This window comes from Lynx canadensis, chromosome D4 (genome assembly GCF_007474595.2).
Source record: "Lynx canadensis isolate LIC74 chromosome D4, mLynCan4.pri.v2, whole genome shotgun sequence".
Lineage (NCBI taxonomy): Eukaryota > Metazoa > Chordata > Mammalia > Carnivora > Felidae > Lynx > Lynx canadensis.
Window position 1 is genome coordinate 17,689,024 of NC_044315.2, and position 16,404 is coordinate 17,705,427.

The 16,404-nt window shown below is 39.4% G+C and overlaps 1 protein-coding gene across 1 annotated transcript in view; it reads left to right on the forward strand.

Annotated features, from left to right (window-relative positions):
- The window catches only part of PCSK5 (proprotein convertase subtilisin/kexin type 5), a 456,194-nt gene that overhangs the window by 153,405 nt on the left and 286,385 nt on the right, over positions 1 to 16,404 (forward strand). The window contains 1 exon segment of the mRNA XM_032595566.1: positions 15,810 to 15,898. Within this exon segment, the coding sequence (XP_032451457.1) occupies positions 15,810 to 15,898 (89 nt within the window).

The window sequence follows — 16,404 nt, forward strand, 5'->3', positions numbered from 1 at the left end:
GGCTTGATCTCACAAAAGTGAGATCGTGACCTGAGCCAAAATCCAGAGTCAGACGCTTAACCTGCTGAGCCCCTGTCCCACCTTTACCAGGTGCCCCTTTACCTCCTTTCTTGATCTGATGTTTAAATTGCAAATTGCAAACTGTGTGAAGCATTTGTTCAAATGGAAACTACTACATCCGTGAAGATGAACGATACATTGTATTTTGTTGAGGTGATGAATTTACATAAAACAGCATTCAGCATCAGTATGGAATCATAGGCAGTGGAGTTGGAAAAGGTAGAAGCCTGTGTTTCTTGGTTCCCAAGAAGTCGTAAGTGGCTACGACTGTATTTACCCTTCATGCCTAGAAACCAAAGGTTGGTAAGCCACTGACTACAGGTCAGATCTGCCCTGGTGATTCTAAGAATGTTTTTTGTTTTTTCAAAGGATTAAGGGGGGGGGGTGGGTAGGGGTATGGATATGTGCCAGAGACTATATTTGACTCTGTAAAGCCTAGAATATTCACCGTTTGGCCCATTACAGACGCTGTGTGCCAACCCCTGTGCACATGCTCATGTAAATAGCATCATAATATAAACCCATTCCTTGTGTCATGTCTAAATAACATAGGTATGTGCTAAAATGCAGTTAGGGATATGATAAATATATGGTTTGGAGGGAGGCATTCCTTTATTGTTGGTTTTACACTTCCATAATTTTGAGAACCTTCCAACGTGTAAGGAAATGCCTCTGATAAACTCTACAAAGGAAACCAGGAGCATCTATCAATATGTGGAAAGGCTGGCAGTTGCATGGTGTAGCTAAGCTGAAATGATGAGAGCTCAGTGAATACAAGGTGTTTGAGCTCCTTACCTATACTTCCCCACCTCTTTTTCAAAGGGCAAAGGGACCCTGGGACCACACACCGCCAAACTTCTCAGACCCTGAGGGTAATGCGAGAAGGAACACCAAGGGAGCCCTTGGATCAGAACTCGGTGGCCCCAGTTTACCTGTATTTCAAACAAATAGCATTACGTAATAGTCCCTTCTCTTATATCCTTATTCTGTGCAAAGTAAGACTCAAGTCTTCAGAAGTGTTTTGACAGTTTGTTCACGATCTGGAAGCAGTGTCAAGCAAAGTGAAGTCAGATACTCATAATATCACCTTTTGCTATCAGTTAGTCACGAACAGAACTTGAGCAAAACAACAAATATTTTTAGCCTGTTTTACAGTGTGTAGTTACTGAATGGTATCTTTACTTGAATATTTTAGTCAAAACAAATAGAAGCCGAACCATTGAATAGATTACTGCCAAAGGAACAAAGACTTGTGAATTATTGCCTACTATTCACGATTTCCAGGCCAATGGAGTTCATTGAAACTACATTGTATCATGTCTATTTTTCTCACTATTGAATCTTTCATAACTAATTCATTCCTCAGCCTGTGGTAGGTACTCGATAAATATTTGCTGAACGAATGATTCAGAAAAAGTAATTCATTATGGGCCAGTACATGAGAATAATCTCATTATGTATAGTTAACTAGGTCATTATAAGAATATTCATAAAATTGGATGTTTACCCCCATATAGGAATACAGGTAAAGTTGAAATATTGTCTATGTAGAGTACATTCTAGCATTTTGGTCTCTTGTTTTTGCTACTTTAGAATTATATGTAGAGGGTGGTTCTCAGGATACATTTGGAGACGAGAAATACGTATGGAAAGAAATAGACCACAAAAAAATCAAAATTATAATTTGATACAGGCCATTATTTCTTTCATTATCTTTATAGATCTTTTTCCAGTCTCTTGGCATATACGCTCAGTATATACTTCATATTTCATGCTTTAGTGAGTTCTAATTATGAAATTTTCTTTTAATTATGATGCCACAAAATTATAGGAAAATCAGTTCAGGTGTAAGGAGGAGAAAGTTGTTTGGACTGCATACCAAGCATTTTCACAAACACTGACTTCAAGCCAGAACCCTTGGAGCAGAAACTCCTCTAACACATTGTACATAAACCTTGATTAGCATGTACCTGAGTCCTTGGTAATTACTTCCATCAATCTTACTACACACCCATCAGTGGTCGTAGGTTCAATCGGTGGTCAGTTGAACTCCTAGAACTCATTAGTGGTAATTAGGAGGATAAGAATATAATGTACCCGTCGTCCAATATCAGCTGCATTTCTTTAGCAAGGGAATTCACCAGCCCCAGGACCATGTTTGGCTCTTCTTCTTTCCCTTCAGTGCCCAAATGACTCCTCAGCTGTACAAGAAAGAGCCATGTGAGTGGGGTCACTTTGCCTTAAAGACCCCATGCTATTAGGAACAATATTTCTTGCAAGAGCCTATACATATAGCTTCCGGGGGACACATGAGGAAAACCACACTCAGCGTCTGGTATCTACTCGCAGAAGCCCAAAGCCAAGACTTCTCATTGTGTATCCCAACATCCTGGCCACAGACCTCCCCCTTCCTGGTAGTTCACCAACCAGGGTTCATTTTTATCATAAGCAGTGTTGCTAGGTAGCTGATATCCCACCTTTACCAGATATCCAGGGGAACAGAGCTAGAAAGTTAAACCAAAGTGATTCCCCTATAGATAAGGAAGAAAGGTTTTGTCCATTCTTTACTCAGAATTCCCCCTGCCAAGATTGGAAGCACCACATCCTGGTATTATTCAACTTCGTATGCCCCTTGCTTCAAAGATGCTTGGACATAGGATGTGAATTATCTGGACTTGAGAAAGGAAGGAAGGAGGGAAGAAGGGACTAATATTGTTAAATAAACTCATCCTTGGGAGGTTCTTTGATCATTTTCAAGGAAAAAAACCAACATATTCCTGGCAGAATCCCTTGTTTACACAAAAAGAAAGTGTCATAGTTCTATTTTCCAGAATTGTAGATAGCACTTAACCCAGTAAAGCAGTAGAAAAGATGACATCGTGCTGTGCCTTCCAATTTCAAGGAAGAGTTGGAGCTTCCCGATCCACATTTATGAACTTTTAAGAGAAAACACTTGACTCCCAGCTCACTGAGAACAGACCTGAAATGAATCAGCAGGAATGACTAATTTCTGTCTATTCATAGTCAGGGGTAAGGGAGACAATTTTGCGGTCTTCCATTTGTGGTGGAAAATGAGATCAGGGTGTTCCCAAAGTGCTAACTACATAGAGTAAAAACTAGTAGATCTCGGTTTTAGACAGTAAACAGAACCCTCTGATAGAGGTTAGGGAGCTTCAAGCGTAGAGTTGTGGCTCTTCATGGACCCAGTGGGGAAGGAAGAGCACCATGAAATCACTGGGGAACATAAACAAGCATGGGCAGACTGAATCCATAGAAATGAATTCATGTTTTCACATGGAAAACTAATCATGAAAATTAAAAGAAGAACTGAAAAGCATGATAGAGAACCAGTGAGCCAGGGAGAAAGGCCTCATTCCCTTATCATGATTAGTATATTTAATCGAGGATCTCTCATACCCCATTGCTTTGAGGATGTTGTTGACTCTTAAGGGTAGGAGGAGAGTTAGGTTAATAAACAGGTGGCTAAGGTCTTTGTCAGGACCATACCCATGCACATAGGTGCTTGTCGTGGGTTTTAATGTACCTCAGCGCCTGCAATATTATATCTGAGAAAGCAACAGGAGTGAGCTAAAGAGCTAGGTTTTCTGATAAATCAAGCTATTTATTCCTTTATGTATAGGCCAGCATAGTTAACAATGAATTCAGTTAGTAATGAATAAACTATTTTCCTAGGCTTGGGCAGATAGAAGGAAGAAGAAAAAAAAAGAAAGAGGGAGATGTCAAAGGTCTAGGCTGGAAAGAGTAAAGAAGAGGGAAAATGGTGGAGGTAAGAGAACATTATCAAAGCGGCATATTGACAAGAAAAATAAATACGAGATGTCTACACTGGTAAGGAAGACATAAAACCTTCCCTGATGGAGGTGATCTGATACTCTATGTAGAAAATTCTGAAGACTCCACCAAAAAATACTAGAACTGATAAATGAGTTCAGTTAAGCCTCAGAATACCAAAGGAATATACAGAAATCTGTTTCATTTCTATGCACTAATAATGAAGAAATGGAAAGAGAAATTAGGAAAATAGTCCCATTTATAATTGCACCAAAAAGAATAAAATACCTAAGAATAAACTAAGGAGGTAAAAGACCTCTACTCCAAAGCTATAAAGCATTAATGACAGAAACTGAAGACACAAACCAATGGAAAGATCCACCATGCTCATATAACCTATGTTAAAATGTTCATACTACCCAAAGCAATTTATAGATTGAAAGTAATCCCTATCAAAATACCAACATTTTTCCTAGAACTAGAACACATAATCCTAAAATGTGTATGCAACCACAAAAGACCCTAAGTAGCCAAAGCAATCTTAAGAAACAACAACAAAGCTGGAGAGATCACTGTCCCCAAATTTCAAGACATACTGCAAAGCTGTAGTAATCAAAACAGTATGGTACTGGCACAAAAATAGACACAGATCCATGGAACAGAATACAGAGCCCAGAAATAAACTAGCACTTATATGGTCAATTAATCTACAAGAGGTGAGACTATAAGATGGGAAAAAGACAGTCTTTTCAACAAATGGTTTTGGGAAAACTGGACCACTTTCTTATGCCGTACACATAAGTAAACTCAAAATAGATTAAAGACCTAAATGTGAGTCCTGAAACCATAAAATTCTAGAAGAAAACATAGGCAGTAATTTCTTTGACATGGGCTTTAGCAGCATTTTTCTAGATGTGTCTCCTAAGGCAAGGGAAACAAAAGCAAGAATAAACTACACCAAAAGAAAAAGCTTTTGCCCGGCAAAGGAAACCATCAACAAAATGACAAGGCAACCCACTGAATGGGAGAAGATATTGGCAAATGATAGGGGTTAATATGCAAAATATATAAAGAACTTACACAACTTGACACCAGTAAACAGATAAATAATCAGAACAAATGGGCAGAGGACCGGAATAGACATTTTTCCAAAGAAGACATACAGATGGCTGGCATATGAAAAGGTACTCAACGTCACTAATCATCAGGGAAATGCAAATCAAAACCATAATGTGATGTCACCTGACACTTGTCAGAAAGGCTAAAATCAAAAAGACAAGAAATAGCAAGTGTTGGCGAGGATGTATAGAAAAAAAAAAACCCTTATGCGTTCTTGGGGGGGGGGGTATGCAAGTTTGTGCAGCCACTGTGGAAAACCGTTATGGCGGTTCCTTCAAAAATTAAAAATGGAATTACCATATGATCCAGTGATTTCCCTACTGAGTATTTATTCAAAGAAAACAAAACAGTAATTTGAAAAGATGCACACACCACTATGTTTATTGCAGCCTTATTTACAATAGCCAAAATATGGAAGCAACCCAAGTGTCCATTGATAGATGAATGGACTAAGATATGTGTGTGTGTGTGTGTGTGTGCGCGCGCGCGCACACACACACACAGTGGAATACTACTCAGCCATAAAAGAATGAAATCTTACTATTTGCAACAACATGGATGGACCTGGTATACTGCTAAGTGAAATAAGTTGGAGAAGGACAAATACCATAGGATTTCACTCATATGTGGAATTTAAGAAACAAAAGAACAAAGAAAAAAAGAGACCAAAACCCAGACTTAAATCCGGAGAACAAACTGGTGGTTGCCAGAGAAGGGGATGTTGAGGGTGGGGGTGATAAGTGAAATAGATAAAAAGCATCAAGAGCACACTTATCTTGATGAGCACTGGGAAATGTAGAGAATTATTGACTCATTATATTGTACACCTGAAACTGATCAAACACTATGTTAATTATACTTCAATTACAAAAAATAAACTAAAAAAATTTTTTAAATAAGTTTGTGAAAAATCTAAACATTTTTAAGAGGGCAGTATACTGACCATTTGAGTTTTATTTATATTATTGTCATTATTTCGTGTTGTGACTAAAATACTCGTCTTGAATTACAACCAAATATTGTAAATAACTGGAGATTCTTCAGAACCACAATGATTTTTTTTTTACTTAAGAAAATAATTATAAATTCACAGAAAGGTGCAAAAATATACAAGTCCCCCATACTCTTCATCTAGATTCCCCCACTGATAACAACTTATATCATTAGAGTAAAATATCAAAACCAGGAAATTGGCGTGAATACACTCTGTAAACCTTGTTCAGATCTTACTAGTTTTTATCTGTGCTTCGTGTGTGTATATGTGTATGTGTGTGTCAAGCTAACAGTAGTTTTAAACCTGTAAAAGAAAATATTCTGCTTTTTAGAATACTTTGCTAGTCATTTACATGTGATATATCTGATGCTAACTCTTTGTTGGCCTATTAGTAGTTAACATGATAAAATATATTTTTCACTTTCTTATCTGTAACATACATATCTGTTAGATTTTGGAGCAGTTGATGAATGCTCACTTTTATTAATTTCCTTAAATATTGTGTATCTCTTCTTAAAGACCAAGAGGAGGACTCACAATGCCTGCTGCTAAGTATAAGAGCCGTCGTACTTTAGGGGTCCCTGGGTGGCTCAGTTGGTTCAGCGTCCGACTTCAGCTCAGGTCATGATCTCACAGCTCCATGAGTTCGAGCCCCGCGTCGGGCTCTGGGCTGACTGCTCAGGACCTGGAGCAGGTCCGATTCTGTGTCTCCCTCTCTCTCTGCTCCCCCCCGCTCACTCTCTGTCTCCCTAAAAAATGAATAAGTGTTAATTTATTTAGAGCTGTCATAATTTAGAGTTCATGCTTAAGATTTTTTCAATATTAGGCTGTCAGAGCATCTCTGAATATCTTATTCTATATAGCTATTTGTTGGTGTCTTGGTGGAGGTTGGAATAATTGAATCCCATAGACTGGGTGGCTTAAACAATAAATCTTTATTTTTCACCATTCTGGAGGCTGAGAAGTCCAAGATTCCGTTCTTGGTGAGGGCTCTCTTTCTGGCTTGCAGATAGCTGCCTTCTTACTGTAGCCACACTTGGGAGAGAGAGAGAGAGAGAAAGGAAGAATGTTCTCTGCTGTTTCTAATTCCATCATGAGGGCTCCACCCTAGCGACCTAATAACCTCCCCAAGGCCCCAGCTCCAGATCTCCTTACACTGGGATTAGGGTTGCAACATATGAATTGAGGGTGAGGTGCACAAAAACATTCAGTCCATAGCAGTTACTTTGAATGAGTTTTTCTGAATTCCTTCCCTGTATAATAAAAAATTTAATATTATGGGAGCCTCAGGGACTATGTATAATTGCAGTCACTTCAGAAGCTAGTATCTTAATTGTCTCACAAAAACTAATCACCAAAAAGTGGACTGTGTGATTTGTCACCTCAAACAATTTTTAATTTACCTTTCTCCCCCCCCCCCCCCCGAAACTTTTACAAGAGATTTGGTAAAGCTTTTCACTGAAGACAGGGCAATAATCCATTCTTCTTAAGTTTTCATTTTTAAGATTCCCAGCATTTTCTCCTTCTACCTCAAGCTGAATAATTTATTAGAGAGATTCTATAAAATAGACTGTCAAATATCCTGTCATCAATAGTAATGAAGGAGTGGAATTGCCATTAACTACCTCACGAAGTAGGGTAGCATGTAAAAGGCATGAAATCTCGGCAGCCATTCAAAGACAGGGACGTGGACCCCTGTGCCTCTCCCTGGAATAGTGAAAAGGCATCACATAAGGATTGAGCCTGCCATGTTTTTTTACCTTCCAGTCACCATCTGACTGACTGAATTTGCTCATTTGTGAAACTAGAGAAGGGATACCCGGTTTTGCTTACACAAGAGGGTTGAGGTGAGAATCAGACGAGGTTACAATACTTAAAAGAACTGGAGAGCGTGGGGGCGCCTGGGTGGCTCAGTTGGTTAAGTGTCTGACTCTTGGTTTCGGCTCAGGTCATGATCTCATAGTTCGTGGGATCAAGCCCCATGCCGGGCTCTGCACTGACAGTGTGGGGCCTGCTTGGGGCTCTCTCTCTTTCTCTCTCTCTCTCTCTCATGCACATGCTCACACACAAAATAAATAAACTTTTTAAAACAAGAACTGTAGAGTGTGATGGAAGCATAAGGTGGTAATATTATCAAGAACAATCTGAGCATCAGAAACGTCAGTTCTAAGCGGTATTTTGGAGAACATGCCAAATACATCATTATTTCTTGCTCTCCTCTCCCTTTCCAAGCGAGCTTTTGAAATGGCAAGTTTTCAGTCAAATTTAAACAAAATTAGAACATGCCAAAGCGAATGGGCACAGCAGATGTCAAAAGGGAATAGAAACAGTGAGGGGGTAGACTGAATCCACGAACAGCTGAAGAGGTTTCAAGAAGGAAATGAAAGAGAAAATAGTCTTTCTCCAAGATGTCACTGCTTGGTGTGTGGCTTGAATTTTGACATTCAAGCAACGCGGTGGCAACCGAAGACCTGTCGTGTGTGTCCCGACGTCTCGGGTTCATTGCTGAGCTTGCTTGCAGCTTGTCTCCAAACCTCAAGCTGCTCAAGTAAGTTGGTATTTCTATCCCCACTAACTCCTATGGAAGAAACGAAGTTCACAAAGCACTGTGACTCCAGGACTATGAGAAGGCAAGAGAATATGTGAAGGCAGTATTTTACCACCTAGCAAGATACAGTCGACTATGCATTTATACTCTATACTCCCTTCACTTCCCCTGTATGAATTCAGAATATTGTAGGAATGAATGAACAGGCACTCTCTGATCTCATTTTCTTTCTTTTCAATCATAGACCCCGGGTAAAACTTTTGGAGACCTTTAATTTCAGTGGTTTATTGTTGGGAACAGATAACGTAGTAGATGAGAAAACTTGAAATGGTAGAACAGAGGCTGTCATCACCTCTTTATCAAGATGCTCTTTATGAGCCAAAATGGTTTATTCAAGGAAAAAAATTCTGTGATAGAACATTTTTCACTTACTCTAGTACCGGCAGCAATGATAATATGCCTAAGAGAATCAGAGATGTGATGCACTTTTTTTTTAAATTTTTTTTTAACGTTTATTTATTTTTGAGACAGGGAGAGACAGAGCATGAATGGCGGAGGGTCAGAGAGAGGGAGACACAGAATCTGAAACAGGCTCCGGGCTCTGAGCTGTCAGCACAGGGGCCCGATGCGGGGCTCAAACTCACGGACAGCGAGATCATGACCTGAGCCGAAGTTGGCGCTCAAGCCGCCTGAGCCCACCCAGGCGCCCCTGTGATGCCACTTTTTACTTCCTAGTTCATCTACATCCACTTTATATTACATGATGTCCATTTCATTTTGCCGTTGGTCTAAATGTCCATTATAGTTTGTATCATTGGGTTACCTTCTGTGGTCTCAGAAAATAATGAGTATTAGTGTTATCATGATGATAGGCAGGAAACTAAACGGCTAATTTTCCACGCGGTGTTGCATGGGAGTTGCTAATGAATTCCCTATTTAGGTGCTGTGGGTCAGAGTGTAGTATAATGAGCATATTGTTTTCTGGACTAAAATCTACTGGAACTGTCTCTTTGGCTGACAGTAATCTATATGCCTATACTCTGTTATCTCTGAAGAAAGATACATCTGAAACACCGACTTTGGTCTGTTTTGTGACCTTTATATTTGACTGACATCATAAATATTCTTAATGCTGACCACCCTTGTTCTTTGAGAGAAGCAATAAACTTAATCTTGTTGACGTACTTGAACAGGTCATGATGATATCCATTGTTACATGATCTATTTTTTTTTTGAATTTTTTAAATGTTTATTTATTTTTCTTGAAAGAGAAAGAGAGAGAATATGTGCAGGAGAGGGGCAGAGAGAGAGAGGGAGACACAGAATCCGAAGCAGGCTCCAGGCTCTGAGCTGTCAGCACAGAGCTGGCACTGGGGTTGAAATCATGAACCCCGAGATCATGACCTGAGCTGAAGTCGGATGCTTGAACCGACTTGGGCCACTCAGATACCCCTGATCTATCTTAAATCCAAGTCAAAACACTGAATCCAACCAAGATATAAAAATACAAAAGATGACAGGTACTTTACATGGGGTAATGATCACTGTCACCTGAAGAGAGTGAGCTGTTTGAATGCAGTTGAACTAGCAATTTGGACCCTCAGTTACAGCATGTTCCAAATATTATTTTAACCAGTATTTGAAATAGCATCTGCAGTAGAGCGATAACTTCTCTGTTCCCCCCAAATGGTTCGTCACTGCTCACGATCTAGAGCAATGTACAGAAATCTGTATAAGAAATGTTTTTAGAAGGAAATAGTCACTCTGTTCTTCACTTAGGAGAATTCACTGTACATTAATGACGAGCATACATGTGCAGGGTTTTATTGCATTTGAGGAGTACAGAGCCAAGTTAGTTCTTACGTTTTAAAAATACTGTGGTCGAAAAGATACTCAATTAAATCTTTCCTACTGTAGCACATCTAAAACTCCCGGGAAAATCTTAAAGAAATTTTTAGTACATGGTTGAGCTAAGGGATAGCTGGAGTATTTCTCTCAGAAGCGTCACCTAGGTAGGCAATAGGTGGGCCCTAGGAATTTTTTCAGCCAATGGCCAGCCAGCCTGGAGCGGATTTTTTTAAAGCACAGGGATGGCAGGAGATAAGACCTTGGTTCACTGAGGTGAGAGAAGACTTCTGCATAAAACAGAAACTCCTAACGCATCGTCCCTTCCATCCTCAAAGAATTCACAAAGATAAAAGCCTTCCGAATGGATGGTTTGCCAACCACATGGGGAAATAATACCATGAAAACAATCCGCAGCAAAAAAAGCAGAATTAGATTCACGTATTTTAGAATTATCACATGTCATTCACACATACCAAGAAATGTATGTGTCAGTACATTCAATTGAAAAGTGTTTCGTTTTTGAAGAGACTGCTCAAATTAACCAGGTGGGTTCGAAAAAGAACTTGAAAAGAAAACCTAATGATCGATGCGAGTAGGTAGTGAATGGATTAAATAGCAAGTTAGTCATGGCCGAAGATAGTGTTAATAGAACTGAGGAAGTTACATAGAGAGCAGCCCAGAGGGAAAAAGATATGGAAAGTCTGAAGGTGCAATTAAAGAGTAAGGTAATTTTCAAAGGTATGAGCTGAGACTTCTGAGGATTTTTTAAATTTTTTTTTTTTAATTTATTTTTTTTTTTATTTTTTTTTTTTTCACGTTATTTATTTTGGGACAGAGAGAGACAGAGCATGAATGGGCAGGGGCAGAGAGAGAGGGAGACACAGAATCGGAAACAGGCTCCAGGCTCCGAGCCATCAGCCCAGAGCCCGACGCGGGCTCGAACTCACGGACCACGAGATCGTGACCTGGCTGAAGTCGGACGCTTAACCGACTGCGCCACCCAGGCGCCCCTTAAATTTTTTACTGTTTATTTATTTTTGAGAGAGAGACAGAGACAGAGTGCAAGCAGGGGAGGAGCAGAGAGAGAGAGAAAAGGAGACACAGGATCCGAAGCAGGATCCAGGCTCTGAGCTGTCAGCACAGAGCCCGATGAGAGGCTCGAACTCACGAACCGCGAGATCATGACCTGAGCCGAAGTCGGACTCTCAACCGACTGTGCCACCCAGGCGCCCCGAGACTTCTGAAGATTTAAACATTTAATCACTGGTTTAGGAATTGCAAGAAAGAAAAAAATCCTAACAACGTCTTAATGAACCTACAGAGTAGAAAAGACAAAGACAAGATCTGAAAAGTATCCAGGGGCGCCTGGGTGGCGCAGTCGGTTAAGCGTCCGACTTCAGCCAGGTCACGATCTCGCGGTCCGGGAGTTCGAGCCCCGCGTCGGGCTCTGGGCTGATGGCTCAGAGCCTGGAGCCTGTTTCCGATTCTGTGTCTCCCTCTCTCTCTGCCCCTCCCCCGTTCATGCTCTGTCTCTCTCTGTCCCAAAAATAAATAAACGTTGAAAAGTATCCAGAGAGAACTCAATTGCCAAGATGGCTGATTTCTCACCAGAAGCAATGGAACTAGAAGACAGTGGAATAGCCTCTTTGAAGTGCTGTTAGTCTACATTTATATACCCAGTGAAATTCTTTCTCAAGAACAAGAGTAAAATAATTTTCTGAGGCTACCAAAAGACTCTCTGATGGACACATTTATAGGATGTTCTTCAGAAAGAAGTCAGTGATCCCAAAAGGGAGTTATGAACCACAAAAACAGATAGAGCAAAGAATATTGGTAAATCTAAACAAACATTGGTTATTCAAAGTAGTGGCACAAATGGATAGTTCAAAGGTTAAAAAAAATGTGTAACTAGAATCATGGAGAACTTATTTGTTAAGAGGTGAGTAATCACAGTTTAAACAGTGTAGTCTGTATTGTTTGGGAAAAGTTGAAAAAGTGTCAATGACTTTAGACTTTGTGATGTTAGGTATTTATGATCAAATAGCTATGAGAAACGCTAGCGAATCGTATGAATGACATCCATACAGAAATGAACATAAATATATCATATAACAATGGATATAGTCACTGTAAATATACTTACTCTCAAATAAAGGACAAATATAGCCTAGATTCAAAGAAAACATAACTATATTGTATTTATAAGAGCTATAACTGATACGAATGTTTGACAGTCAAGGGAGCAAAAAAGGTATATAATTTAATTATTAACCTGTATCTTTATTTTAATTTTTTTTTGCTATAGGATTCCTAGAGTTTTACTACATATTCATAAGTAGTTTCACTAGGAAGATTTAATAATTCCACTCACTCTGAATAAAATAAAAATTGACAGAACTGCAGAAAACATCAAATCCATAACACAATGGACAAGCCTGTCGCAATGGACTTACAAATAACAATTGGAGAATTAAAATCAGATCCTTAATGATCCTGTAGCACTTGCCTTAATTAGTAATAGATACAATGAAGTATAAGAAAAACGGACTCACAGAGGGAATTGACATTTGAGAAAAAAATAACTTACACCATGCAATGATATGCAGAGACTAACGAAGAGTCACAGTAAATAATTGCTGGGTTCAGGGGTAGGTAAAATTGGCAGTTTAGGTTGCAATTTACAAAAGAAATACTATTTTCCGGGGCACCTGGATGGCTCAGTCGGTTAAGCTTCCGCTTTAGCTCACGTCATGATCTCGAGGTTCTTGGGTTCAAGCCCTGCGTCCGGCTCTGTGCTGACAGCTCAGAACCTGGAGCCTGCTTCAGATTCTGTCTCTGTCTCTGTCTCTGTCTCTCTCTCTCTCTCTCTCTCTGCCCCTCCCCTCCTCACACTCTGTCTCTCTCTCAAAAATAACATTAAAAATATTAAGAAATATTATTTTCCTTTAAAAATGGATCATTTTTCTAATGATTAAGGTGGTACAATCAAATGCCGGAATGGCAAGATAGTTGGGAGTACCTCAAAATTAATTCCTGTGTAGAATGACCTAAAATTCCCATAAGATTGCTGTGTTCCAAACAACATATCTGGGAATGTATATGCAACAGATATGGGCAAAAGGCATGAAAATGTTATTCACAAAGCAAGAAAGAGAAATTGCTAATAAGTATTTGAAAAGATGTACAACATCAAATGTAATCTGAGGGGATAGAAAGGGAAGTAACAATGAGGTAACGTTTTTCATGTCCAATTGGCAAGGATGAAAAAGATTGAAAAACTCATTCATAGGGGTTTATGGACACAGGGATTTGCTCCGATATTTTCTCCATTCTTCATATTGTCATTCAAGGAGGCTTATGGTATTTCCTTTTTGTGTGTGATGCACAGAAATTTGATGCTTTGTAATAACATTTATCCATCTTGCAGGGGTTTTTTGAGGTTTAGTTTTATTACTTTAAACATCTGAACAAATTGACGGTGTATTCTGTACTCTTTGATGGAGTAATTCCACTTCTAGGAGTTTATCCCAAGGTATAAAATGATATAAACGCTCAAGATTTTTCTTCATAGCCTTGTTAATATTAGTGAAATACTGGGTAAATTTCCAGGAATAAGTGAGTTGTGAAAGAGATTATGGGGGGGGGGGGGGGAGGGTGCACCATTTAAAAGATGATGTGAGTTAACAGTAAGCTTTTAAATGACATGTTGACTATTCACATAGGAAGATATGTATGACGTTACTAAGTGGATGAAGCAGGGTATTTCTCTGTTGTCTAAACTTGTGTGTGTACCTATCCATCATAAGCAGTAACTTGTTTACGTTTGCACAGATGCTAGTCATAGCCCATGATGAGTGTGGTCACTTCTATAAAGTGAAAAGTAATCTTTGGGCTGCTTTCAGCATATCTCTTTACATCTCAGGGCCTCCTTTTTTTTTTTTTTTAAGTTTATTCATTTATTTTTTGAGAGCAAGAGAGCAAGTGAGCACAAGTGGGGGAGGGGCAGAGAGAAGGCGAGACAGATTCCAAAGCAGGTTTCGCACCATCAGCCCAGAGCCCAATGGGGAGCTCGAACTCATGAACCCTAACTTCACGACCTCAGCCGAGATCAAGAGTTGGACGTTTAATTGAGTGAGGCACTCAGGACTCTCCATCTCAGGGCCTCCTTAAGCACCCTCATCTCTAAAACTGAGGGCAAAGGAGTGAGCCTTGGGCTTGAGTAGCAATGACAAATACGCTATTGTGGTTATTACATCCCTCGTCTGCATCTAGAACACACAGTCTTCATTGGCCCTAGTCTCCTTTCTCTGGCTCGGCCATATCTCAGAATTCTTCTGAATACAGTGTTAGGTCAACATCTCTAATCAGATTATACTTTGCACTTGGAACTTCTCTGCCATCCTCGGATAGGATGATTTTAGAAGTCCTTTCAGTTAAAGGATTTTTTCTGATCAAGGAACAAAGTCACTGTGGTGAGAAATGAATGGAATGTTTTTCAGAAAAAGATGTTTGCTTTTCTAGTAGCCACATTTTTAAAGAGCAGTAAAATGGTGGAAACAGGTGAAATAAATATTGATGATATATATTATTAAATAAATATTCATGTCATGTATATAAAACAAGTATTAGGGGATTATTTCACATTGCTTTTTTCATATCAAATCTTAGAAATCCAATGTGTGTTTATGGCATATCGCATTTTAGATGGTAGATTTTCACTGAAGATACTTGATCTGTATTTTAGTTTACAGTTTAAGAAGTAGATTCTCCTGTAGCGACATTCTTAAATTTTGTAATAATTGAATTGAATACTAGTTCTTAAATTTAAAGAAAGTTGAAATAAGGTCACACTAGTCACATTTCAAGTACTGAATGGCCATGGATGTCTGGTGGCTACCATATTGGACAATGGAAGTTGAGAGAATACGAAGAAACATACCATTTGATGTTAGCTTTCAAAGAGATTTTATATATACATATATACATACATGTGTATATATATTTCAGTAATACACAGTAAAACCTTGGATTCTGAGTAACTTGTTCTGCGAGTGTTCTGCAAGACAAGAACCTCTCTTAAACATTTTAACTTGATAAATGAGCGATGTCTTGCAATATGAGTAGTACATGGCACCTAATGTCATGATCACAACTCAGCCGATGGTTCTTGAAATTTGCCTTGATATACGAATGCTTTGGATGACGAACATGTTTCCGGAACAAATTATGCTCAAAACCAAAGGTTTTACTGTAATCCTAAACCGAATATAATGAAATGCTCAAAGTTTGCAGTGGACAGGCTCTGTGCTATTGAGACAGAAGTTCCAGCAACATCGACAGCTTGCTGCGTTCTTCACCACTTTGAAGTCTGAATGGTGGCAGTGATGTTTTTTGGGTTTGTAAGGATGGAGCGTCGTACTTTAGCAAGTGTGTGTGTTCTCCCTGCAGGCATGGGACCCGCTGTGCTGGAGAAGTGGCAGCCGCAGCAAACAACTCTCACTGCACAGTCGGAATTGCTTTCAATGCCAAGATCGGAGGTATGGGAAACAAACCTAGGCGGATGCGGAACCCTTTGTGAGCTCAAGACAGGGATCTGAGTGCACAGTAGTGTTCACCTGTTGCCGAAAATGACCACCTTAGCGTGTGTTATTAATACGGTTAAAGGCTTTTGAGGCCATCTCCCTAAAGTGTCGCAAACACAGACATGTCTTTCTTTAAAACAGGCGTGAAAAAAAATGTTGAGTCACGAAGATGGGGGGGGGGGTCATTGACAGCTCTATCCCAAACTATATAATCGCTGCCTGGGTCAGAGAGAACTGATAACATAAATACGAGCCCATCACATCTCTAGGGAAAGAAACATTTCGAAGTTACGTCAAAACAGAAAACCCATTTTTTTTCTTTGTCCTTACGCTTTACAAAAAGTTCCTTGTAATTGACGTGAAATTGGCAAGCGGTAAAACCTCCTTTTGTAGCCCCATAATGTAGTGATACCGTACTGTTAATAATTCCAGATTATGTGTATACATTATACATGCCTGCA